This window comes from Pomacea canaliculata, linkage group LG3 (assembly GCF_003073045.1).
Source record: "Pomacea canaliculata isolate SZHN2017 linkage group LG3, ASM307304v1, whole genome shotgun sequence".
Taxonomy (NCBI): Eukaryota; Metazoa; Mollusca; class Gastropoda; order Architaenioglossa; family Ampullariidae; genus Pomacea; species Pomacea canaliculata.
The window spans coordinates 24,503,984-24,531,946 of record NC_037592.1 but is presented as its reverse complement, the minus strand read 5'-3'; the positions used below and the strand labels follow the sequence as shown (position 1 = coordinate 24,531,946).

Below are 27,963 nucleotides of genomic sequence, written 5' to 3'. Positions count from 1 at the left end.
CCAGTTTCGATGTTACATGACTTTGTTAAGAGATGTTTAGTATGTTGTGAACGTGTCAAGAATGGAAGGCAAACTTCCGGTGTAATTGTAAGCCTGCCACGGCACGGGTCTGTTGTGTTTTCAGAGCTGCTCGCTCCAGTGCTGTCAGGACAGCTAATAATGCCCTGATTGCCACCCCAAACATCATTAACTCTATAACAATAAACGAAAAGTACAAAAATAACAGTTCTGTAAGAAGTAATACATGTTTAGCCAGCTGGTGGTGCGTGGTTTTTTTTCAATTCAATTCAATACAACTTTATTTTTGACTGGTTTTGACTGGCTCTGTCATACTACTTACCCATGGTCTAAAGTTATACAAAACTCTGTAGCGTGTATGTGAACTTCGACTAGTTTGTGGAGCATGTAAATTATGGCCTCCTTTGTGTAAAGGAAACTGTGGGGAAAATGAAGGAACGTGCTTGTTCAACAATTGTTTGACATGGAATCAAATATTGTCACTAGAGGAAAAAGATCAGAAGCAGGTAAAACTCTAAACGGAAATAAATTTTAATGACCAGCAGACTGGTTTACAGTTTCTCTGTTATATTATTTGTCGATGTAATGTAATGGAAATGCTTGACGCGAGATTGGCTGTATATCAGGTGTGTCAAACCCGAGGGTCCCCCGAGGGCCGCATGGGTCACATTTATGTTGACATGAGGGCCGCACACGTGTACAGTGTCCTTTGTGGGGGGCCTCAGGTGTGCTTGCAAAGGGCCGCACGGCGGCATGTTTGACATGCTTTGATGTGTATGATTTTGTGACATTCTGTTACCGGGGTTTGAAGGAGGTTGCGAAATACGCAAAAACATAGTCATCGGACATTGGAGTTGTCAGGATGATTATGAAGGTTTCTTTCGTGACTAGACCCTGTGAACAGCTGCATACAACAGAGAGGTCTTTGTTGCAAGAATATTGCACTTGATGGCACACAGGCTAAATCCCCTGTAACCACGATAGTAAGAATCGTGAGTGGTGGGATCGAATTTCGGTTGCGACATAACTCATCTGTCAGTGACACCTGTTTATAGCACTGACTAAGTTTTTTTTTGTTTTTTTTTTTTTTTTGTTTTTGGCTACCCAAAGTTTCCTCCGTCCTTTATGCACTGTTTGTTGTGTAATGAGCCTTACGTTTGTTCGCACATATTCTTGCATGAAAGTGCATTTGATGGCTACCCTAAAAAAATGTTGTGTCCGTGGACCTGCGTGTATGCTGTATGTAAAGTGATGTGAGCTCCTATTTTCTGGTGGAGAAACACGCCATATAAATGTTCTGTATGATTATTATTGTTCATACAGAAGGAAAATCAGAAATCTCTCTGTCGTGATGTTACGAGTCACAAGTAGACTGATAGTAGACACTTAGCCTCTGTTGTGTTGTGAACTATTATATAAATATGAATAAACTGAAACCAGATACAGCAGCCGCTGCAATATACAGGAACGGAGAAGTTTGAATGTTGACTTACCCTGATGACTCATAGCAAGGGATGACAGTTTTTACAAAGAGGCATTCAGGTATATGAGACAGCACATACATTTTCTCTCCTCCAATAATGTCTTTCACGGAACTCCTTTATTCCTTCTCACACTCCCAGCAACAGTATAATACGGAGGGACAAATGACAGCGAATTAAAAACGGTCGTTAACATAGTAAACTGATCCATTCACAATGGACAGCGACGGCACTGGCAGACGACAACTATCGTGAAAAGGAAAAATGAGAAGAACGACAATGTTAAAAATGAAATAATAACACACTCTCTCATACAGGTGCAATAACACGCAGACGCATTTTAATTCGTGAGATTGAGACAGAAACAGAATTTTTGATTTTTGGAGCATTAAAAAAATTCTGTTAAAGCCATTGTAAAATCATCTCACCTCACCTCCAATTTCAAGTTTTAAAATTAATTTTTCATCTATTATATTTGTCATTTCTATCTGCATTTTTAATAATGTTTACAAGACCCAGAATTAAGGAACAAACTGAACCTTGCATTTACTAGCAATTTTAACAGTATCAGAAAAATGTTACACCGGCTATTTACTTCTTTGAACTTACTTTGACCCTCTTTTTCTTTCCTTTCCTGTGTATTTTCTATACTTGGATTATGTTTTCTTTACATGTATCAGGCACTCAAAATGTATCGCTCTAGTGTTTTTCTCCTTTTCTGTGTATTTTCTATACTTGGATTATGTTTTCTATACATGTATCAGGCACTCAAAATGTATCGTTCTAGTGTTTTTCTCCTTTTCTGTGTATTTTCTATACTAGGATTATGTTTTCTTTACTTGTGTTAGGCCTCAAAATGTATCGTTCTAGTGTTTTTCTCCTTTTCTGTGTATTTTCTATACTTGGATTATGTTTTCTATACATGTATCAGGCACTCAAAATGTATCGCTCTAGTGTTTTCCCCAGTTGAATCAGTGCAGCCCATTTTAACACTCTTTGTATTTCTATTTTTTCTTAAATGTCTTTCAGTGCACCATGTAAACTTAAAAATGATCACATCTGGGGAATGTATAATGTATAATGGTTAAAAGAAAAACAGTTTGAAAAAAAAATATTTATAACAAAAATTTTTGATTAACTGCAGCGACACCTGTAAAAAAGAGTGCTTAAAGTTTAATAGACAGATGGGATGACGAAGGAGTAAGATACACATATGTATGTCTATGTGTTTGTGTGTGCGGGTGGACTTTGCTCAGCCTATGTATAGCCTCACCCTCCTTTATCAACACGTATTCCAGTCGGCTGTGCTGGAGCAACTCTACCGGAAGTCAAGCAGGTAACGGCATGCAATGGACTCAGAAATCAGGCATAAACTCAACCATCAAAGGTAGATTTATTGGAAAGAAAGAAAACAAGAAAAAAAAAATAGGTGGGAATAGTTCATACGTCCAAACTATATTTCTCTGCAGATCTCATGTTGTAAAATAAATTTACAGTTTTTGGCAGCAGATGACAGAATGACAGTATGACAGAATCTACTATAGTTAGTCAAAATAAAATAAGGCATAGGTACCAAATATTACATCAAAAACAAGAGCAGTGAACTCAGTTTGCACTCCTTTACACAACCCACCCTTTGCCACACAAACACACCGACGACTAGATTATTAGTTTATTAGAGGGGAAAAAACCCAGCAAATCTTGAGATCGAGCTGTTTGGGTTATTTTGTTCTTTTTTTTTTCTTCTTCTTCTTTTTTGACATTCTGAGAAAGGCTGAGAAAAAGAGAAGTGGGGTGGATGGGTATTGGAGGTGGCTGATATTTCGTGGCTTATCAGCGCAAAGTGCTTTGGAGCTGCCAGTAGGGGCTCTTTCCCCCACCTTCCCCCATCCCCACGAATAAGTGTAAACATATTAATGTCATATTTTTCAGGAAAAAAAAATCGCGCGTTATCAGTTTATCAAAGTGAAATAGGCTACTTAAACTGTGCTCCAGGGTCGATGCAAAGGTAAACTGATTCAACTCAAGCAAAGTCTCCCCCTTTCCCCACAACGAACGAACGAAGGAACCGAACGAACGAACGAACGAACGAACGAACGAACGAACGAACGAACGAACGAACGAACGAACGAACGAACGAAATGCGCCATATAAATTTCCTTTAATAATAATAGTAACAAAACAACAACAACAATAATAACATGATTACTCAGCATCTGTACAGAACGGAACATTGTATCATCCAAACATCCAATCAGCATTTAGCAGCTTTCTTACTGCGGAGAGCTCGTCGGAGTGGGTCGAGCTTATATCTTGGTGTGCAGCGTTCTTTCTCTGTGGGCGTCCTCTACGAGCTTCACGATTTCAGCTTCCTTAACATGGAACATCGACTATGACATTCCACCTAAGCTCATAAACATTATTCAGGTGTTGTACGAAGACTGGTAAAGCCAAGTTGTTCACAATGGCAAACTCACTAAACCTTTCGTAATGAAGACCAGGTGTAAGGCAGGGTTGCATATTATCCCCAACAATCTTCCTGATAATCATAGACCGGATTATGCGCAAGACAAACCAAGACAACAACGCCGGTATGTAGTGGACCTTCACCAAACAGCAGATAGAGGACTTTGCAGATGACATTAGTCTCCTATCTCATCATCATCAGCAGCAGAATGCACAAATGAAACTGAATAAGCTGGCAGAAAAAACAGAGAAGACTGGGTTAAAGGTCAACAGAAAGAAGACCGAAGTTTGATGAGAATCAACAACAAGCAGGAACTCCCGATCGAACTGCAAGGAGAGAACATCCTGGAGACAGACCGCTTCACGTATCTGGGGAGAATTGTCAACAAGGACGGTGGAGCGGACGATGACATCAAAAGCCGCATCAACAAGGCCAGGCATGCTTTCAACAGCCGACGCCCCATCTGAAACTCCCGAGCATTATATTTCAGCACAATTTGATGATTATATATATATGGGTTTGAATAAATATCAGGCTTAAACAACTTGTGTTTTTCACACTATATTTTATGTTCATCGTGGTGACGCTTGTGTGTCTCACTTTTATACGATGTACGTTGGGATGTAGCTGATTAAATACATGTCATTTATGTGAAAATGTCGACCCCATACTTTTGAGTTTTCTGTCAGCACGAAGTTCTCTCTTCATATCTATAACATAACCACAATTTTCGTCTTTCCAGTTCTGAGGCATTTACTATCTTGAAAGCAGATACTATTAACTTTTCTCCTGCCTTTTTAAAATTTTACTAAAGCAGTTTATAACACTTCAGTGATTTTTTTCATCCTTTCTTTTTGTGCTCACGTATCTCGGTAAAAGCAGATGAATCACCCACCCCACCCCACATTTACTTTAACCGCCGACCAGCGTGTACTGCGCATGTGCTGAATAATACCCTTATTAATATCTGATTGTGTATGTGTGTGTGTGTGTGTCTCTCACACACACACACACTTACACACACACACTTCATTGGGGTACGTGGGTCTGTCAAATGGGAGGTCCTATTGAAAAATACAGTAGAGCAACTGAAATAAAGGATCTATACATCGTAAGCATTACCAATTTTAGTTCCCTCCTTGTTTCTTCCAAAGCTGCTAGTTATTACATTTAACAGTTTTCTGTTGAGAAATACATTTAACAACAACAACAGAACAACAATAATAGTTGAATTTCTAAAGCACATTTCCCCACATGTTCCACCTTTACAGAGCTCAGCTCAATCCGCTGTTTTTAACTGGCGCTTACATTTTGTAAGATTCCGATAGTTGTGGTTCAACAAAAAGGCATTTAATTCGTTTTTGTTTCGATTTTCTATTTTATCTCTTTTCCCATCTCTCTCTCTTTCTTTCTGTCTTTCTTTCTGTGTGTGTGGGCGCGCGCTCGCGCTTGTGTTCGTGTTTCTACTTAATTAGCATTTCTACTTTCTGTGCACTTTCTCTGTGCATTTTATTATTATTATTTTAAATGTCATGCAACATCCGCTACTTGACACTCAAGCACTGCAAGTTTCCCCTATTTAATTTACATAATTTGTGCCCTTGCCGGTACCCTTTTCAAACAATATCTCACCAGGCATTTCTATTTTAACACTCCTGTTCTTTGCCTTCATTGTACGCTTCAGTAGCGAAGGAGAAGGCGGTCACCTCTCAGACACCATCCCATCCTTTACTGGAATAAAAATCAACAACCAAATAGCAATGAATGTCACAACATGCAAGAGAAAAAGGGCACGGTTTACATTTTATTTAATTTATAGCAGACCGCCTCTGGCAACCGCCTTGTTGTTATCAATACAACCCTTCAGATAGTTTATTTATGTGTTTGTTTTTTGCAGTCTGAACCTGCTGTCGTGAGAAAGTGCGAAACGCGACAAACACTCGATAAACAACAACAACAGCAACAACAACAACAACAACAACAACAACAACAACAACAACAACAACAAACAACAACAAAAAAAAAGCTGTTATTGTTATTTTCTTAAAGTATAGGAAGTAAAGGTATGTGTGCCATGTGTGTAGATTGTTTGTCGTAGACATCCACATGCACAAACAACACTCACGTATTCGTCTTGACATTAACACGTTCTTTCGTTCTACACAAAACAACTATACATGCGTGTTGCAGGCCCTGCCTTAATTTTAATCATGAAAACGAAATGTTGGCAACACTTGATGCGTGAAAATATACACGATAAAATAAAAAAAAACAATATATGAATTCAGTCACATCCAAAGTTGACTCACTATAAACGCATCAGAAGTTCTCTTCAATAAAAAAGTTAACCGGATCTGAACAATAACAGGAACTACTTATGTCATCGTCAAACATTGCTCTCTCACGATGCTTTACCCACCACACAGCTGCAGTCACTAGGGACTGATGTTTTCGGAATCCATGACTGTATATTTTTCACGGATATCTAACAAAAGACGCCGTGGGAACAATCGACCACACTCTCTTCTTTCTGTGTTGCCAACTCTTGGACCAGGGTTAGTCACTGGGAGCTAATATTTTTTGGAATCTATAACTGTAAATTTTTGACGAGCATCTAATAGCAGATGCCATTACCTCTTGGCGACCTTATCCTCTTCTATCTGGATTGCCAAGTCTTGGGCCACCTGTATCAAATCCGACAAAACTCGTCATGAAGTGTTACGGTTCTCTTCTTCTAGGATTAGTTGCTCCTAGGGTCATTTACTGCACCTATTAATAAGGTTAAAAGGAATTAATAATAAAATCTATCAAACCTTTTGTCGCCTGAGGGCAGGACTGGACAAAATATAAAATCACGTGGGGCCAGAACATGGCGGTTTTGCCAGAATCATGACATTAAAAATTAAATTATGTTGTGTCTGATTTGAGGGCCGATGTGGCCCGCGGGCCGTAGGTTGGGCACCCTTGGCACGTGACACTCTACAACACGATAATACCACTACTATTAATAATTATAATTACATTCACATCAACAATAATAATCATGAAGAAGGCAACTACTGGAAAGATTACATTTCCATTTCCGTCTTTAGAATGCGATAGACGTTTGGTATTCGGGTACTTTCTCCCTGGCAAAGCCGAGCACACCCCACAAACGCCATAATGCTAGCAACCCGCTTTTATGTGAGCGGCAATCAACTGACGCCAGTCGCCAAGAAAACTTGGCGGTGACACAAAATGAAATCCTAACCGACGGTACTTGTCATACTTTCATAGCTTTTTCTGTAGGATTCCATTTCGCTTTCTATAAATCTTCATGTGAAGTATCCGTAAACCTAGCAGACGGGCGACAACGATACAGGTATAGTCGAAATACACCCAGCACCCACCCGTCCAAGTTTCTAAATGTTTCAAAATGCGCTAAAGATTCGGCGCCATAGGTGGTGCGTGGGAACATTGTCGCTGTCGTTTCATTACACATTTAAAAACCAGTCGTGTGAAAAAGGTCGAGAGCGAGGAAAAACCCATGACACTGTCGTTGTCAGGCACTCGTGCACCACTTGCTGCCTCTAGTACATTTCCATCGAGAGGTCTCTGGGACGTTTGCATCACGTGACGGCACGTGAAACACGTATACGCACCTACGTGCACACGGCTATTACTGATGGACAAGTGCGCTCAGAGAGGTAGCTCCTTTCGGCTATTTTCCTTTCGCCTCACTTTTGTCACCGGAGAACAACTAAAAGAAAGGAACGAAAGAAAGAATCAAAGGTTTTCATTCATCCAGTGGTCTCGATATCGAGTCGAGTGCACAGTCTTACTAAGAAGAAGTAAAAGGATCGGGCCCACCAGGTGTCAACAGTTGCCTTTAATACACTTTTAAACACTCTGCTCTATAAACAGGTATTCGTTTCCTTACCAGCGGGAACTCTGAGTGTCTGGAACGGGGATCGTTGGTACAGTTTTTATACGTTCTCACGGTTCACTGAAACGTTGCTCACATGGTTCACGTGTTTTCTTCACTGCGCGTTGTCGAGTGCTGAACATGCAGCGAGGGCCGTGTAGCTATGGACTACTTGTGAAAGGGTGTGTGTCTGCCTCAGTGGTATAGATCGAAAACCCTAGGTAGATATAGATTAAAATAAGTTTACACCTCACAGACGATGACCTATATAAGCTACATGTACCTGCCGAATTCGGATCCCCTAGGTAGCTTGACCTATGGTCCAGAACTACGTATACTGCTTTATCTTTGGTAAATTAATGGTGACTATCAAGCTGCCGTAGAGATTCTGGCTGTTGATTGTCTTTTTAAGCAATCCTGATTAAGTATATACACAAAATAAGGTTTGTATGTTAGAAACCCCACCATGAGACGGCAGGCCCATTAGCTCAGCTGGTTAGAGCGCCGTGCTAATAACGCGGAGGTCCTGGGTTCGATCCCCATATGGGCCAGTTTTTTTTCTTTAAAGTTACTTCTGAAATTTCCTTGATAACTTTAGAGACGGTAACAAATTAAATTTCACGTTGAGTTTCCTTTTAAAAAAAATTGCAATAATCTTAGGTAGTTCTTTTTTAACATTAAAGTGAAGTGATATGGGCGAATGAATCTGAGACAAAGAAGATGCTGCCGAGTGTAAATTTTCTATCTACCCCTCCCCGCCATACATGAGCGCGTACAGGCACATACAATTACTCACACGCATGCACGCACGCAGACATGAGATACAACACTAAAAGCTCTAGGGGTTGTGTGCTTTTAGAAAGATACGCATTTACATCGAACATTTTTTTTTTATCTCGGTCGTTTATCGTCCCAGTTCAAAGCTTGGGTGCGTTCCTCTGCCTCTGAATTCTTCGCCCCCGTCTCGACAATAGTACTGGGTGGGTACGTATGCATTGCAATTTTTTTTTTTTTTTCGTTACACGAGGTTCCCTTTTCGTAAAACGTTTGACTTCTAAGCAAATATGGATACAACGTCGGGAAAGTCTGACGCATTCTTCCATCTTTTTCCAACAATTTCAACAATATTTGCTTTCGCTCCAGATAAATTCTGCTGCCTGTCGACCGACCTGTAGCACCGATGCGGGTGGTTCTTACACATAAAAAGACTCGGTGCGGGTGGCACAGCGAAGTCATAAACAGCGAAAATAGCTGCAGTTTGAAAAGACGAGAGTCGAGGGCGACATGTCCGTTTACTTTAAGATTAGTATGACAATGTGTAAATGGTGCGTAGTAAGAACTTTATCAGTCCCTTTTCTCCCTCATTCTCTCTGTGTGTGCATGCGCGCGCGCGTGCAGCTGTTTACCACACATCCTGATATTTTTGCTGTTAGTTTACCGCATGTCATTTGATGTAAAAAATAAAGTTCCGGCAGAAGTAGGCAACACTGCACGGGATCCAACTCCATGTCTAATGCGACCGAAATATCCACTCAGGAAAATGAAAAAAAATTGTTTCCATATTTTTTTAATGTTGTGGGGAAGTGAGGTGAGACCACTTTTCTTGGGGCCAGCTTTATGTGAGGGTGGTGCCAACCTCTTCTCCCTCGCTGCCTTACATTCCCCAAACCTCTATGGAAGTGAGGTATCGACAGCCGGGTCGACTGGGGGAAGTTTATTGCACTATACAGTTATAGCCACTTGACTATCCGCTTACCCATCTTTTTTGCACAACTGCCAACTACAACACACGCACACACACACACTGCACAGCTAACAGGTGTTAACCTTTACATAGTTCTTTCTAATCAAATTTGTAAGTAAAGATAATGGCTATGGATCCAAAGATTATCTTTTTTTGTTCACCTTAAATTCCTATTTCATTTTATTAACACGCAGCCCGTACCAAAAAGAAGCATGAGCAACACAAAAATAACATAAATCGATTTATTTGGAAAACAAATTTACAATTACCAATGTGTCCAAAACCAACTTACTGAAATAATGATTCCAGCTAGTAGTAATTAAATGTAGTTTTCCACTTTTTATGCACCGAGATGAGCACAGTTCAATATCATGACATGGGTAACATAGTATATAATGCTCGTCGTACGCTGAAGTCCGGAGTATAAAATTAATAATATTGTAATGGAAGATCTGTCTTATTCTAGACCTTTACCAATCTTTATAAAAGTCGTTTTAAACGCTACCTACCCTAGTGTCTAATAGCTTGTAATAGGTGTGATGACATTTGTCACTATAAGCAGATACTGCCTTTAGATGCTACGCGTTATCCTATTGGCTATTGTGCCAACCGAAGATTCCCAAACGAGCAACATCGAGAAACGCAATAAATGTTGTTAAGGGTGCGACGATTGGGTGCTCCTAGCGACACCAGGGTGTACTTTGGATGAACGATGTTGCCATACAACTTTTTACATCGCAATACAACGAATGACATTTTTGTCTTGCCATTCACCAATAACTGTTCTGTAGATATTTGCTTTTTTGCAACATACAACTTAAGAGCGGAATAGATACGCTTGGAGCATTTCTCACTCGCTTCGAACACCTGTACGATGAGCCTTTTTTCAGTCTTTTGATCATCCATTCTCGTTCACTTCTCCTCCTATCGCTGCAACTGACTAGACCTTCCAAAGAACAGGCCCATCTTCTACAAATCTTGCTGCTAGCCTCTATCACCAGCAGGTCATTTTTCAGCTGTAAAAACTTCAGCTAACCGACCATCTGTCATAGAAAAAATAACCCTGTCATAATTGCAAAAGATCTGAGTGAGGGTTCACTCTATCCCATCATATATACACAGTTTGACTCACAAGTGGTTTTTGTGTCAATACGTTATTGAAATAAATACAACTAGCGCATTCACATCATCTTGCACCGACAGACAAAAGGCACGTGAACATTCATGCGCACAAAGCTTTCTGTCAAATTCTTCCTTGTATCAATTTTATAATGATCAATTGGAAAAGGAAAAAAAAAAAAAACAGCTAGCTGTCTAAAAGGAACCCGGAAAGGTATAAAAATCTCGATGCAAGGAAAATACCCTGTATGAACGCCACACCGTCCAGAAAAAAAAAAAGAATCATAAATTGTTATAAACTTCGAAGAGAGGAGAGAACGAAGCCTTCGTGTAATGCACACCACTGAAGGTCACACAGCGGTTATTTTTATGTAGCCATCTTCGTAAAATGCATAAAGCAAAAAATCAAAATACCTTTACCCCAAAATTGTGCACTCAGTTGCTGAAAGAGTAAGCAGCTAGTATAGACTTGTTCATTAAGTACATTATTTAGAGCTTATAAAAAATGTAATATACGGGAAAACGGTGGAATGCCACTTTAAAATTTGCATTGGTCCCCAAGACAAAAAACATTTCATTTTGTTTACAATGTGACTTTTTTTAAAAAGTGCAAAAATATCATCTGTTGCTAATAGAGAGTGACACTTGGTATCTTTTAATGAGGCTGAGATACACGACAAATGTATTATGACGATGTAAACTAGTTTCTCTGATCACCAAGCACGCGCGAACAAGAAAACCTCTTGAGGGAATATTATTTTCTGAGCCAGCTCTTTGTCCCTGGCGAAAGCTTCTTTTTTACATGAGGTCGGATATCCTCCACGTCATGCATACATTCGCAGTTCCCCTTCACACGAGTTACTTGTCACCATGTCGTTAAGTTTTCGGTTATCAACCACAAAATTCAGGAGAATGCCATTGTTTTCTGAATCAGAAGCTGTCACGTTATCCGGATGGCTGATGTCGGGCTGAACGCTTTTTGTTTACAAATCTTTTCGGTCGCCCAAGCGCTTTTTCCAAAGCCGCCATAACGTTGGCCTTTGTTCATTTCACACACGCAAACGGCAGAATATTAGCGTTACCGGAGATCCTGTATGATGATGCCAGAGGTCTGCAGAACGTGCCGAGATACTTCGACTATCATTCCGCTGGTGTACTTCACCATGTCCAGGTCCAGCTCTGGGAAGGTGTCGGTCCAGTGCACGGAGAGTGTGTCGTTCTGCCAACTGAAGGGCCCGCCGGGCTTGTTCTGTGTCAGCCCGGACTTGTAGTTCGGGTGCCAGGTGGGGTGGCAGTTGTGGTTCAGGCACTTGACCTGCAGGTGCCTGTCCAGGAAGATGATCTCAGGGGCGGTTTCGATAATCTTGTAAGCCATGAAGTGGTCGTTAAACCAGTACTGGTTCTGGCGATACTTTTGCAGAACACCCCGCAGCTTCAACAGGTACTTGGCGTTCTTCTTGGCCATCAGCACCCCGTGGTTGACAGAGTCCGGCCAGTTGCCGTGAAGATGCCAGTCTGGCGATGGCCACCGCTGAGTAGCCGAAGTACTCGTCCGGGATGCGGTTAGTCCATAGCACGTTGTTGTCGCAGTAGACGCCGCCGTACTTCAGCAGGATGGACACCCGCATGATGCCTACCGCCACCTGGTGGGTCATGATGGCTTTGTCGTACAGCGCTTCTGGGTATTCGCGGTGTACGTAAACAAAGCCGCGAGTCTTCCTTCAGCTTCTCCCACCACTTACCCTGCGGCTCTTTCACGCCGTGCAGGTACACCTGTCGGGTGGACACAAACAAAAATAGATCGTTTAAAATAAGTTGAGAGAAATAAGACCCAGCTAAGATTAGAAACAAACGTTCAATAAACAGGAAATCGGAGTATGGCACAATAATGCTTTTATGACAGCAAAGACAGGTCATCAAGAACAGTAAAATGTGGGTCTCGTGAACCTTTCCACTTGTAATGGTGAGACGTTTTCCAGAAAGATTAGATTTTAAGTTAAATAAATGAAAGGCCATTAAAGTTGGTCGGTACTTTGGAAAAATAAATCATTTATTTTGTTAGCATAATATCTTGCACTGTTTCATTTACAATTTTTGTGCAAATGGCCCCACAAAAGGTTCTAATAGCAGAAATAAATTTGTAAAAATTCTAAAACTTGAGAATAGTTCCTTTATTCCCATAAAGACAGCAAAACATTATTCCGTTTTCTAGACGCCAATATTTGTAACATGGATGGACTTTTAAAAACGCTCAACAGCTTCACTTGTCTATTAACTCTGATGCAATAAAGAGAGAATATAAGTATGTGTAATTACCTTGTTCAGTCCTGCGACGTTTACAGCGCTCTTCATACTGAGAAACGCGATAAAAGGGACTTCACATTGGATACAGATGTAGTGTGCAATGCGGGGTATGGGGTTGTCCAAGCTGTACTCCTTCTTCAGCTCTGAGTAACCGTAGGCTGCCACCCGCGCCAGAGTAGCGAAAGGCGTCTTTCCGTCCCAGATGTCTTGCGGGTAGACAGCTGACGTTATCTGCGGAAAGATTAAACCTGTGTACTTTGTTGGTTGTTTTCTGTAGCACAGTTTTTCTCTAACAATGCGGGAAATAATATCCTTAATCAAATCTAACTTTAAATTTAACTGGGGAACTTTATCAGAAGCAGAACTGTAAACTGTTGACAGACAAGTTGTTTGTAATCAGACCAAATAATGTCTCGCAAATCCATATTTCCAGGTTCACTGACAAACTTTACGATGTCGCTTACAGTGTTACTTTAGTTCAGAATAGGCATTACATCCACGCATATGTGAACTTTTTCGACTAAAAAAAAATAATAAAAATAATAATAAAAAACACACCTTCACGCAGATACAGTCGCCATCCTCTTCCATGTTGTAATGCTCGATGGAACCACATGGTTGTATGCCCCCGTGCTCCTGTTTCCCAAGACTAAGAACTACGAGTAGCTCCTCGGGTGTGGTCGGCTTTTTGAAAGCGCCCTTTTTGCCAGCGATGAGGCCATCTCGAAAGTCTTTGGGGCTGACGGCCTCCACGCCGGTCACCAGCGAGCTGCTTCGTAGGTGAACTGGAAAGTCGACAAGAATCGCGTCCTCTGGGATGTAGATGCCACCAAACTTCTCCAGGAGGTCAAGGACGAGAATGTACCTCTCAGCCCCTTCGGTGGGACACCCGGTGTAATTCAGAGGCTTCAGCAAGATATTGTCCACATCCGCGAGGGTTCGGTTGAACCAGAGAAAGTAGCCTTCCTGGTCGATCAGCGGCAAGTGTTCGTAGTGGAAGTAGATTTTGTCAGGACGGACCAGGCGATCGGCTCGCCTCAGGGCCATGTAGTGACGAAATTCAAAATGGCGCCGCCCGCACCATAAAAAGTGCAGCGTTGCCGGTGCCAGATCGGACCGAAGGTCCGACTTTTCGTCGTCATCGTCGTTGGCGCCATCGTTAAGTTCGTTGTTGGCGTCTTTGGCAACGTCCTTAGCACTCTCCTGTCCCACGGCCCGTGGCTGCCGACCCACCAGTTCGTTAGGTTGCGCGTTGAAGGCCCCAGCTGCACTGTTGTATGACAGTTGCGACAGCGTCTCCAGACCCTGATGGTTGTAGTACATGAGGCATATGACCAATGCCAAGGTCACTCCCCACAAGAGGAGTCGTCGTCGCTGGGATCTGGATCTGGCACGGTAGAAGATTCGGCACCAATGGAAGCGCATATTGTCTGCATAACAAAAAAAAGTGCCATTTTCTTAGCAAAAAGAGAACATAGGACCTTGTCAGTGCAAGAGAAAAAACGAGTAAGAGAAAAAGAGGAGACGAATGATGGCGAAGTTTATAATGATGACTAAAGCTGCAAGGCAACCAGCGATCATTAGTGGCAGTAAAGACAGGTCATCAAGAACAGTAAAATATGTGTGTGATGGTAGATATTTTTTACTCTAATGTGACTAGCAAATAGAAAATAAGCATAGTATATTATGTTATAAACCAGCAGCAGTCCCAGAAATCGCGAACAGTATTCAGTAAATGGATTTACTTTGTTTAAATATAGATAGCCACTATTGTATTCTAAATTAACTTTCATTTAAATGAAAATATGGGGAAAATCAGATCCACTTCATTACATGAATTGTACAATAAAAACAGAAACGCAAAAGGAGACAAAAGGATTGAAACCCCCCAGAAAATTACAAATAATTTCATGTTAACAAGAAAAGGTTAAAAGTAATTTAAAAAATCGTCGAATCCACTCACAAAAGCACGAAAACATGTCTGAAGGAATCGAATTAAATCACATTTAAAACTTGATGATAATTGCAGAAAATTTTACACCACTGACAAAAATGTTGAGCAACAATCCGCTTTCTGAAACGGAAAAAACTTCTATACCACCGTCATTTGTGACCATCTACACATTTCTATTCTGTGGAAAACTCCGGTAGGAAAGTTTGCACAAGTGTGCAGTCGTGTACCTGTCCTGTAATAAGTGCTGTGCATTTGCTGTAGCCGACTCGACGATCTACTCTCGACACCCACTCGCCTGAAACCTATTCCTGACATACACGCGCTTCTTTTTCGATTCCCCCGGCAGCCTGTCCATGCTACATGACATTCCCCATCCAGAGCATGCTGACATTGGGTGAAATCCCCTGTGGTTGTATTATAAGCTAGGGCGTTCTTCATCAAAGTTCCACGTACTGCTTAAGATGGTTTCTTTCATCAACGCCAGCACGACGATGCCTCGCCCAATGTCGGGAAGAAGTGCAGTGAAAGCGAGGGGGAGGCGACAGTTGCGGCACTTACGGGTTAATGTGTCTATGTGAAATGTGAATGACTATACAAAAGCACCTTTGAGTGCAGAATCGAATGGAGGCAAAGAAAAATAAATCTTATTTGGAAAAGGGAAGGGTGTAAGAAGTGAAGGTAAAGAATTCAGGTAAAAAAAACAACAAAAAGATCAAAACTAAACAGCAAAGTAAACAAAACGAACAAGTGCACATCGTTTAAAAAGTGGTCGTCAAAGAAAAGCTTTTAAAATCCTTTAGGGAAAGAAGAAACAGTTTTCGTTCTAAGTAGTCCTGAGAATCATACCAGAAGATCTTGGGTATTATATAAGAAACTTCAGGGCAAAAATATGAAAAGTGTACAGAGGTTTGAAGCTGACATCCCTAAGATTGATAGTCGTTAGGGTTGATATTTGACTGATGAGAAGCTGGTAAACAGGGAACGCGGGATAATTCCTATATAATTTTGTAAACTTCAGTTTTCCCCGTAAAAATGTGATATGACATACAGTTTGTCTTCCCTGAACTGGCTGGAAGTTTAATTTTCTTCGAACATTTTGTCTGTTCCTCCTCCCATCTCCGTTCTTTCCTTCAAAGTGGTAATCGCCAGGAGATAGAATAGCAAACAAAATGAACCAGAGCCTGACTGGTCACAGACGACGTTGAGCAGACGCACGTACTGTCTGTCAGCTACTGAGTAGTCTACAGTCTAAACTGAACAATATTCGAATGACATTCGCCAAGATGATGGCAGTTGAGAAACTCCTTTGTAACTGCTTGTCTAGTGCACGTCCTCGTCAAGGAAACAAGAACGGCCCTTGTCATCCTTTCAAAAAGAGGGAAACTAGTTTCGTTGGCAGTGATTCCATGTACTATAGCCTGACAGGCAGCCCTTGAGTAGGTCTGAGCTTAAGTTAGCGCCGACTGCCAAACAGCGAGACTTTGCGGGAAGTCCAGGCAACCACACAATGCAGACATAACAACAGGCAGGGCAAGGTCTAGGCTAAAGCTCTTTCGCCTTTTATTTGTTGTTTGTCACGTTCGGCAGGTACCCGGGGCGGTCGCCATCAGTTCTACCTACATTTTTCAACGAAGACCCTGTTTCCTGCAGCTTTCTAAAGGCTTCTAGACATCGTCTGAAGGACCTGCGACCTGGTTTATAAATCCCATTTACACACAGGTAGCGTCAAGCTCTAATTAACCTAATCTGCAAATTTTCTCTTAAAGTTCCATCATCTAAGTGGTTCCTCGTGCTAGGTGAGCAGGATTTTCAGCTTTGCAGTCGATTAAAAGGCTAAATTTAACTCCACGTAAAACACAAAGAAGTATAAACTGGTCTTCGGCGCTCTATAATAAGTTAATTTGAGTTATATGAACAACATTTTTGTCGCTCATGGATTTTGTTTTCTAAAGTGTCCGATGGTAAACGGAGAAAGTGTAAACCAATTCTGAATTAACATCTGACGATCCGGTTATTTTACCAAGACATGGCGGTGACAGAGTGAGACAACGTGGAAATAATTACTATAATTGTCTCTATGAATATGTCAAGAAAAGAAACGAAATTCCATGGAATATGAAGTTGAAAAACAAGCACGGCCTCACGACGAAACGAATATCGTGAGGGTTTTTTTCTCTCTCTCCGCGATGTTGGTTGCCGACATGTTTCATCCCTTTTTAAGATTCTTTAGCGCACTTAACTTTTGTTTGTGGTTTTTAAGGCGATTGCGTTTCAAGCAAACATAAAGAGTGAAGAGTTTTTTCTGAGCTTTTAGCAAGGTTCTTGTTCACTGAAAAGCGCAGGACGCAAGTCGTGCAAAAGTTTCACTTGACGCACTGCTACACGTTTCGCACCAGATATTTCTATAAAGCTTGGTATTGTGCAACGACTGAATAACGTGCGTTTTCAGAGTGAGTTTAGAAATATTAAATTACAGTTTCAAATAGGATAGCACAACACAAACGGAAAAAGTGATTAAGCAAGAAATACAAGTTCGGACAGATGTCCCTACAGACAATACAACTCGTTGTCCTCTCCATACTAGACTATATGAGGCATACTAACTACACGTCTACCTATTTCCCTCTGACCCGGCGATAGGCAGCGATGACTATGGTGAGGCTCTCTGTCATGTTTGACTGTCACTCGCAAACTCTTGCGTTGGATAAGAGGAGTTAAATGAGGTGGAAAAAACTGTTGGCATTAAAACTTACAGTTTTACAATGCCAGTCTTAGCTGACATTTAAAAAGGAAGATATAATGCGTTCCGGATGATTGGCTCTATTAACTGTTAAGATTTGTCTTCCGCTTTTGAGCCGATAAAACTTTTTGCATCAAGTTATTAAAAATGTAAAGAGATGCATAAAACTCGGCCCTTGAACAGGATTGAACCTTTAGTTGCTATGTTAACTCTTGGTAAGTGTTAAGAAAGATATGAAATATATTACACATAATATATTGCACGCAGTATAGAGTAAGCTACCTTGCTGTCTCAATGCCCATGGGGACTAGTGCTTTCAGTTTCACATAGCTGCTACTGAAACGACGACAAAACAGGATCGAAGGCTCATCAAATAACACTTACGGTGAGGTACACGTTTACTTACAACTTAGTACATCAACATCGGAAGAGAGTAAGCAGTCATACTTTAAGGTGAAATCTTCAATGCGTGCCGTGTCACATCCAGGTCAAAACCAGGTGTAGCAGTCACCATGCAGACCTTCCATTCCTTCATGACTTTTTAAGCGTCCTGGTCTTCACCCCAAAAAAGAAAACAGCTCAACGTGGCGAGTGCGGTCTCACGAGAGAACGAGAGAGCAGGCAGCTTTCACAAGCGTCCCTGTCAGCTCTAACCCGATCACGTTGAGCACCTCGCATTTTATCGCGAGCCACCTCAGTTAAAAAAAGCTCGATTGCACATTTCAAACGAGTAAAGCCTTGGAAGGTCAACCCCTCAATAAAAATTACACATATGAAAGAACAGGGCTCCACCTTTGCAGGCCGAGACCAACCCTGCCTAGGAACACCCCTCTCTTTTTTTTCTCTCTCTCGGGAGAGTCTTTTATCTGACCACATTGGCAGTCGGTGACAGAAAGCACGCGTCAGTTTAAAAAAAAAAAAAGCTTCCGGCTAAACAATTTCGAGACTTTTATGACACGCTTTGCTTGTGAGATTTCTAATTACTTGTCTGACATTTTCACCAAGACGTTTGAAGGTACCCGAGAGCTAGGGCCCTGTAACGAGTTCACGGCTGGGTGAGGGGCTTCACACAACGAGAGGACAAAAGTATTCACTCTTCGCTTGTCAGGTCCATCATAGTTTTGCAAACTTTCTTTTACAAAAACCGTAAAGGTCAGGAGGAAGGTTTGGGTAACGGGTGGGTGCTGGAAGAGATTGAAAGAGGGAAACAGAAAAACTGTCCAACCTTCCTCTTCCTCCTTCCGCCTCCTTCTCAGATTCACTGGGTAATCATTTCTGCTGGACAGCATAGATTTCACAGCCACAATGCAGAACAGGCCTCGAATCTGCGACCTTCTACTTTAAAGCAGAGAGTGCTAACCACTTAGCTACAGAGCTTTATAAAATAGTTATGAAAAAAAAAGTCAACTCTTAATCAGTTTTATCAGAAAGGGTCGATGCTACTTTTGAGACGTGAGTGAGTATGCAAGACTTAATCGTTCCCCTAGCCCAGCGGTTCTCAACCTTTTACTTGTGACGCCCCCCTGACGAGCAAAGGTACGTCCGCCCCCACCCCCCACTTAGCCAGCAATGTAAGCTAATTTCACTAATACCGGTATAAGAAACTTTTTTAAAAAATGACCACCTTCGCGCCCCCCTTGTAAGCACGTCGCCCCCCCCCCAGGGGGGCGCGCCCCATCATTTGAGAACCGCTGCCCCAGCCAATTTCGTCTACAGACACAACACGCTGTTGAAAGACGTGAGGGCAAACCTCACTCCACGTGTGAGGTGATAACAGGCAACCGTTCGTGAGATACGCTGCGTCGATTGAAGCGAACGAGTAAAAGGGCTTGCGCAGCAGAGAAGTGTAGCAGTATGAGTTCAATTCTGCTTCACTGCTGCGACAAATGCGCAGGTGCTGTGGTTAACTTTGGTCAACCTGCTTTCTGTTCTTAAAGCAGTTTTCTGCCGGGAAAAGTGTCAAGGCCTCACACCCCCATAAAGTCCCATTGGCAAATAGACTGGCAAACACTTCTAAACTTAGCTCACCATGTTGCCTAAAGCTCCAACATCCCTTCAAAAACCTTCACATCCCTTCACAAGAACTTTGCCGAACTTGCTCAAACGCATTTGCCCGGTTAGGAAGGGATTCTATTATTCATCGATGTTCATCTGCTACAAATCTCACTGCGCTCATACACAATAGTAAATAGGAAAGGTTTACACAAGAAACGTGCCTTTGCAAGATATGCATCCTCTAAGTGTGCAAGCCGGAAGGGGATTTTGCATGCGGTCTGGTAGTGAAGGGTTAACCGCCGGCACACGCGACAACGCCTGGAGAGGAAGTAGTGTTGAATGAATCAAAACCTGAACTCGATTAAACTCATGCGGGAAAGAGGACGCAAGCCGGCAACAAAGTACAAGTGTTAGTGGGGGTAGAGTGAGATGTCTTTGGGTAAAAATCTGCTTTGAGTTGAAAATAGAGATGAAATAGAGATGTCCTGGGTCTCCGACGGGTAGGTAACTAAACCATTGCCCCATTACCACCCATTGTGTTTTCAAGATGTAGGTGTACAGACGTCATTAGGCACAGAAAAGATCACAATCAATGAATTTAGGAAAAATGTACAGGAACAAGTTGCGAAGGTTACAGTCAATGAAATACGTGGGAGTACAGGTTGTTTCAATCATTGCGTGGTGATTCGTAGCGGTGTTGATAATCTCTGTCTCTGGACGGTGATGCAGTCTTGCACGCTCACAATGTTAAAAAGGCTAACTCCTGCAGGTCTTTAGCCTGACATGTCTACGGCTGGAACGAAAGACAAAAGTCCACCGCAGTGGCTCACCATGTTTTTTTAATTTTTTTTTTTTTAAAATGCAAATGCCTGTCTCAAAACGGATCCCATTTTTTGTGTTTGTCCTAAAGAGCCCCATTAAGGCTCCAAGCTGACTGCAGTCAATAAGAAAACCTTTCTTAAATCTGTCAAAGTCGTGTAAAGTCATTTGAAAATAAAGCTGGACAGGGAAGGTTGCTCGAGACAGCACACCGCTGGCTCTAAACTGATGGACAAAAGCAAATGGCGAGATCAGCCAAGCTAATAAAAATGAGAAAACGAAGATTGAACAATTGAATACAACGAAATTCCGGCACGCCGTCTGGAATTGTTTGATAAGCAGCCCCTCAGACACGCAGACAGATTCCAAGATGAGGCAGTTGTATTATTCAAACAAACCTGGCTAACGGCCAGATCCATGCATTCAAGTCTCTTGTTTTCTCTCTTGACCTTGATTTTCTGACGATTACGATTTGTGTAGGCAGACCACGAATGCGATGCGCACAGACGCAATAACACGCAAACATATGCAGCTTACATACGTACATACAAATGCGGGCAAACACAGAGATATAGCGAGAAAGTAACTATTTAAGGGGAAAAAAAAGTGTCGGGGCTCGCGAGACTTCACGGACCATTTGGTGTACGGTAATGACTGAAATCTCTTTCTACCTAAGGCTTCACAGCAGACACTGCCCTCTGCCACCAACCCTTCCCCCTTTTAACCGTTTTAAACTTAACGTATCCTTCATGCGTATGACATCATCAAGGACATGTTAATTACAGGTTAACAGAAACATACCTGGATATATAGAATTAAGACAACGCACGTGCACAGATAAAGCACTACACCTGTCTGAGCGGTCCTGATAAACCTGAAAAAAGGGGGACTGGTAAAGGATGGTTTACTGCACGGTTCATGCACGTACCCGACTTCGATGAGGCACCCGACTCAGTGGAGTTTCTCCGACTCTTGGAGGGTTCTTTGTGATCCATGGTGTCCACATTACCTTCGTCGTCGCTGTCATCTGAACAGTACAGACCAACCACAGCCCACAACGGTGAAGCGATCGTGCTTTTCCTGGTCTTCGTGTCAAACATTTTGCTAAGCTTTTGCACTGAGTCAGCAATAAATCAATCAGCGTCTCCAACTTCCACACAGAAATGTTTCTTTCCTTATTCTCCACCACCTTACAACACAGCATCTGTTGTACGAGTATTTTTTTTTTTAAACTCTGGGCAAAAGTAAGGCGTTCATTAAAGCAGTTTTGCCGTTGATACTGGCACCAAGACTGTTCTATAATAATTGGTAACGACTGAAAAGTCAGTGGAATTATAAGCACTTTATGTCCTTTCGTACTGAAACGAAGGAGAATATGTTCAAAATCTGCCTGATTGCAGCACTTTATGCCGCTTTGTCTCGCATTAGGAGATCGTTTGCGGTTTCCCCCACCGCAGCGGAAGAAGTCATTCGGGAGAAAAGGCGGGGCAAAAAAAGAAAATGGCAAGCCACGTGTTTATGATGACAATTTTCGCTCGTAGTTGTGAAACCTGATTCTTGCAGACTCTGTCTGAAAATCTCAGACGAAGTTTGGGTGCCTAGCTGTTAAAGGGAAGGAACAGAGAGCAGACCAGCGGGAGTGTGGGGGAGGCGGGGTGAGCCCGATAAAAAAAAAAATAAAAATATAAAAAAAAAGCAGCACAGCTAACCTACACATATTTACTCGGCGGAAACAATTCATCCCCCCCCCTTCACTTTTTTCTTACGACTGAACATGGGCGGCAAGGACTTCACACAGCTGTAAGCCAAACTGCAGCTAGCAGAATATCTACATAGGAAATGCGAGGTGTGTGCAGCAGTTCATGCAAGAATATGTGCGTGCACGCGATGCAATGCATATGACTATGACACCTCGGGTGTTCTTGAATGCATAATTATGCGCGCATCTTTCTTCTTCACCAACGAAAAAGATTTTAAGCAGACGATGGAGCGTGAATGGACAAGAGTGACATTTCTTTAGAATATTTTAAAATAAAGCAAATCATTAACAAAACTAGCGAAGTGTCAGTTTCCAATAACAGGTTACTCATTAGTGGACTTAACAAGAACGCATGTTCATGTTAAAAGAAAAGATATGAATCGACATGTCAGGCCTGCAGTCGAGTGTATGGTGATAAAAGTGTTTAGCATATCGTCGCGCACTAACCTAACCTGAAATAATAGGCAGGGAGGTGTGGGGGGTTGTGTATGTGTCAGGTTCTACCAGGGATAGGCTTCACATAGAATTGGAAAGACGAATGCAATCTGAGGACTTTTGCTTGGCTTCGCGGTGGTCAGCTGCCATTATCAAAATACGTAATTCCTTCCTGTAAAAATATCAATTTAAATGAAATTATCTACTCAAAGTATCAGATTGTTTCCACCAACTGGCAGCTAGAGACTCGCAGCTAATGCCACAGCTTTCAAAAGTGCACTTCTACTGCTACTTTCTCTACAGTCTACACTCTACACCATAGACACCACACCTACATTCAACGCATATTTTCTTTTTAACTTTCATTTGTGTAGTTGCCCCATAAAGTTACCTGTAACAGCTATAGGGGCTTTCTCACTTTCACTTGTGTGGTACTGATCTGTGCCTCCGTATGAGGTTACAACGTTGACTGTGCTACACGTAAATATATTTCGCCAAGCACGTAAAATTTTTACTACCATACCGAAACATTTAACAACATAATCGTTGCTGAAAAAGCGAGCGAGCGAAAATGAAAAGCAGAAATAACTGTTCAGACAGACAGACAGACAGACAGACAGACAGACAGACAGACAGACAGACAGACAGAAAGAAGAAAGAAAGAACAAAGAGACGGATAAGCTGGAGAGATATCGGATGGAAGGATGGGAGTCCGGACAAAAAAGAATAAACTAGCTTTAAAATGAATACATTTCTGAGCAGGAAGGAGGACAACTGAAAGGAACAGAAGGTGTAATAGAAGTAAATACTTCACTGACTTTCACAAGCTGGCAATCCAGATGGCGCGAACAATCGCACCAAACATCTATTTCCTGGCAGGAAAAAAACCTACATTTCAGACTCCTGCGAGAGAACTCGGTTATCAACGGCCTCCATTGTTAAGGAGTTTGTCTGGATACTTTTAGACGATTGATAGCGATTAGATGATAGAGTACTGTTTTCCTTATGTTTTGCTTTCTTCGTCAGAGCGATGACAGAAGTAGTGCTCGTAATAAGAGTTTAGAAACGCGTGGGAGACGGTTAATATGGGGCCGACTTTCTGGGGCAGACTGGAGCCCGGAGTTCGTCTTGTTCCCCCAAAAGATGTTTGGCATAGCTGGCCTTGTTTTCCTAAACCGAACAGCCCCTGAATACAATGTCAGCAGAAAAATATATTGCTGTTATGACACAGTCTAAACCACGGAAGACAAGACAAAAGAATGACGATGATGCAAGAGTTAACTCTTCTGTCTGTAACATCTGTTGGCAATAGAGTCAGTGGTAAAATACATCGCACAAGCATCATTATAATAAATCAAAAGCCAAGCAGCTGAATATGTTAAACGTATGCACGTGCGGTCTGAATATAACATGAGAAAATAAACAACAAACGCTGTTTTTCTTTGTATCATATTTCCTGCTTTGTTTGCATGCGTGTGTACGCGTTTTTAGGGAGGGAAAGGGGGGAAAGGAGGGATAGGGTGAGCGGCTTCGTTTCTTTTTCTTCCACATCCACGTCTGCGTTCCAGTTTTGTTTCCCGCCCAACTTAGGTGTGCATGCATACGCATGCCTCTCTTGCCTCTCTCTCTCTCCGTCACTCGATCGCTCCCTCCCTCACTTCATTCACTCATTCATTCACTCACTCGAGATTCTGTGCGCTAGAAATGCATACAAAAAGTTGAAGCTCACTCTGTATCAGATCCCACAATGAGATATGAGCAGATTCTCAAGACAACACTTATCTTTCACAGAATATCGGTTTTAAACAAACTCTTCCTGTGCAGCCGTCCCGACCAAAAGAAAAAAAAGTGTCATGAAAAGTTAAAAATTACTTGGAAACATTTTGCAGTGTAAGCCTTACTGAATAGACTCCTCGAGCGAGAAAGGCTATTTTGGCCTACATCTTTAAAAAAAAAAAAACCCTACCATGGTTGGGTGGGGGCCCACGCCATGGCATCTTGCAAGACGTTTGTAAAATGCATTAGAAATCGCAGACCTGCACAGTGTCTTTTCATTATCTTTGCTTTTCTTGCCCAAAATAGAAAAAATGACATGGTGCGGTGAGATGCTGTTATTTTTGTTGAGTAAGAAACAAACCAAAAAGGATTCTGAGGCAATAAACAACATTTGCACACAGAAAGCTCTCCATTATGTTTGTTGTGCAGAGTAAACAAAAATAATCGTGTAACAAGATGTATCGAAGTTATCCTTTTACGAACATTTGTGTCAGCAGGTTATGGGTTATGCATTTGAGAGGCGTGAGAAACCAAAATATGAACACGACACTAACTTCTTTAAAATGTAGTGAGCCGAATTCACTAACCGCAAAAACAATGGCTTAGTTGAGTTGAAACCAGAGGAAAATCTGTAAACAATTTAGCCAAATATATAAGAAGAGGCACAAAGGCTCCTACAAATGAATCCGACACAAAAAGTGCATGTTCTTGCATGTTTAAGCAGGTGTTTCATGCGACTCACTAAAAAAACTGCCAACTAAAGAGCCTCTGTGTCTCCAGGAAAATGACAAATAACATTTACCAGCATGTAGACCGAGCTAAAACAATGTTGACGCAAATGAAATTAACAATATTTAACATTATTTAATATCTCAAGCCAATAATCAAAAAAGATGTAAATCTGGTTTTAGGGTGATGGTCCGATTCCTGTCGTGCTTTCTACTGATTTTTCTGTTGGTTATGTGATGGCAATGAAAACTGCTTTTAGTAACCTAAATTATCTGCTATTTTTTTTCTTTTGACTTGTACCCAGAGCGCCTGTGGGAACACAGCTCTTGCAAAGGTGAATAGGAGGTACTTTCACAAGTAATCGATCGTTGACGAAGACAACCTTTCTTTTCAGCGCACAGTTACAAATCGTTGAAGAAATACATTAGCAGTTGTCCAAGGCGCCATTCTTTACAGTGGCAGAGAATGAAAAGAACCTCTCGACCGTACTAGCAGTTTCCCACGATAGTGACTATACCACAAAAGAACTCTCCACAACAAAGTGCGAAATTACACGGGTAGTCTGCCCATGAGAAGTAAGACGACTGAATGTCCCACGGTGCAATCCCCTGCCCTCAACGCACCCTGACTCCCTTCTCATGCATTCAGATGTGTGGAGTTGATGGATGGGAGCCTTGCTTGTACACGGCATGAACTTAATGTAGATCTATGTCAGATATACCCTGCCCTTCTCGCGGGTATTTTTGCGCTTTGTCCGGGGCTCAGAGGCAAAACGTTTTGTTCCAACTTCAAAAACATGTGTTTCTGATGAGTCTTCGTTAGCTTCGCGTGTTTGAAAGGGAGCATTGCATTTTGTTGCACACCCTCTCGCTCCGAGCTGAAATTTAAGTTCCAGATACGTCTCTAAAAGTCATGTCGAATGTCCGGGATGTAATAAAGATTAGGCAGTGCGATGCTAGTGAAAGGATTTTTTTTTTGTGGGGTGGGGGTGGGGGGGTAGGGGAAGGGTGGAGGTGGGAAGTTCAAATCGAACTGCATTCTTTAGGGAAGAAAATGTGTCACATACAAAGGGTACTGTGAAACGTGAAATACTGGGAGAACTCCTATAACTTTTACTTTCATAAGCTGCAGATAAGCTCCATCCTCTGATGTAAGAACTGGTGGACAAACATTCCAACATACAGATTCTCGCGGCAAAAAAATGTAGTGTCATAAAAACCACGATAATAAATAGTGCAATTTAAAAACCCGCACAAGTACTTTTATGAATACCCTTCCGATATCCTCTCTCTTCACTACCATGACCATCCTCCATAGTAACCCGTACTTGTGACAGCCACTTTACTAATGGTCTCCACAGCTTACAGAATGTTTGTCACCTGACCTTGACCTCACCAACTACTTTCACAGTTCCAGAAAATTCGTTCCACAGTTTCAAAAACCTATTTCTCATTTCCCTCATCCGTGTAGTTAAGCATAATTTAATAGATATCAATCATAATTTAAAGACAAATGTATGGATGCATGTGTGTATGTATGTGTTCCTGTGCATGGGTATGTGTATCTATGTTTGCATGTATGCACACATATGCTATTCTTCACCATCTTCTTATATATATCTTATATATATTTTTAATTAATTGAAAGTTTCACAACTGCAGAACCTAGCAGGATATTTATGAAACTGCCCTTTAGTAAACTCTCTCCAGCTACCGTCGGTCACAGGAGTACAGTCAGTCACAATGTGATCGAGCCTGACAGACGTCCCGTGAGTGGCACTCGATGTTTCCCACACCATAAATTTCTCAGGTAGAAGGTAAAGTATGCTGCACAGTGCATGTGACCGGTGTTCCAGAAAGTTTTACGATACAGCCTCTCGAAGCGAGTTTAGCGAAAAACTTATTAATCGCTCCTAGGCCTCTTTCTCGTTACTTCAAAATCTTAACCGGGCCGGAAAGGAGAACACTTTATGATCTGCACACACTAAGGACATGTATGCATGCAGCAACATACTTGTAAGAATATTGAGTTCTCAAACAGTGCTACAAGGCGGTCTATGAGTTCGGGAACTTAGTGTCTTCCCTATGAGGTGCACAGAGAGAGAGACATTCCATACAGAGCAGCTTAACTTTCGATACTCAGTCATAAATCCCTAAATTAGACCAGTCATGTGACCACGATAATGCTACATCAGTGGTAGTATTAAAGTCCATACATTATTCGTGACATAGTGGCCTACAAGTTCTGAAACGTTTCATTTCTTTATAAGGGAAGCTAACTCTAACACCAAACCAGCAATATTTAGCATTTTCTGCATTCTTTTATTTGTCATTTATATTTTCATGTATTACATTGGTTTTTTAAAAATGGGGCCGGGGATGGGGTAAATTTTGGCTTTCCATTCTTCACGAATTTCTCAGATATCGATAGAAACTCAGAAACATCTTGTCTTTTTATGAGCCCATGCATACGATGAATGAGTTTACAGAGACCGAGTAGGCATTGAAGGCGATAGTAGATAGAAATTAGGCGAACGGCATCATCATCGACTTGGCTTTTCACCGTCAAACGGCATCTTTATATCTCAACAACATGCAGAAGAAAAAGTGACTGAGAGCAAAGGGCAACAAAAACATGGGAGTTTGATTTCCTATAAACAAACAAACAAAAAAGACCCCCCTACACATACACACAATACAACAGAATGATAAATTGTAGA

General features: G+C 41.7%; 1 protein-coding gene and 1 non-coding gene across 12 annotated transcripts in view; one reads left to right on the top strand and one right to left on the bottom strand.

The window, feature by feature from the left end:
- Nucleotides 1–8,347: 8,347 nt before the first annotated feature.
- On the top strand, nucleotides 8,348–8,421 carry Trnai-aau. Its single transcript has one exon. It is a non-coding gene; the product is annotated as a tRNA-Ile (tRNA).
- A 1,421-nt stretch (nucleotides 8,422–9,842) lies between these two features.
- LOC112558729 overlaps nucleotides 9,843–27,963 on the bottom strand; it is a 42,328-nt gene continuing 24,207 nt past the window's right edge. For 6 of the 11 annotated variants that reach the window (XM_025229346.1, XM_025229347.1, XM_025229345.1 and 3 more), the window contains 3 exons: nucleotides 13,596–14,467; nucleotides 13,050–13,268; nucleotides 9,843–12,506 (listed from right to left, as the gene is read on the bottom strand). In XM_025229346.1, the coding sequence (XP_025085131.1) occupies nucleotides 12,297–12,506; nucleotides 13,050–13,268; nucleotides 13,596–14,467 (1,301 nt within the window). In that variant the 3' untranslated portion in view covers nucleotides 9,843–12,296. Of the gene's footprint in view, nucleotides 12,507–13,049; nucleotides 13,269–13,595; nucleotides 14,468–15,000; nucleotides 15,153–15,218; nucleotides 15,259–18,137; nucleotides 18,411–21,473; nucleotides 22,004–27,963 lie in introns of those variants that run through there. The other 5 variants (XM_025229342.1, XM_025229352.1, XM_025229351.1 and 2 more) reach the window with 5 other exon arrangements.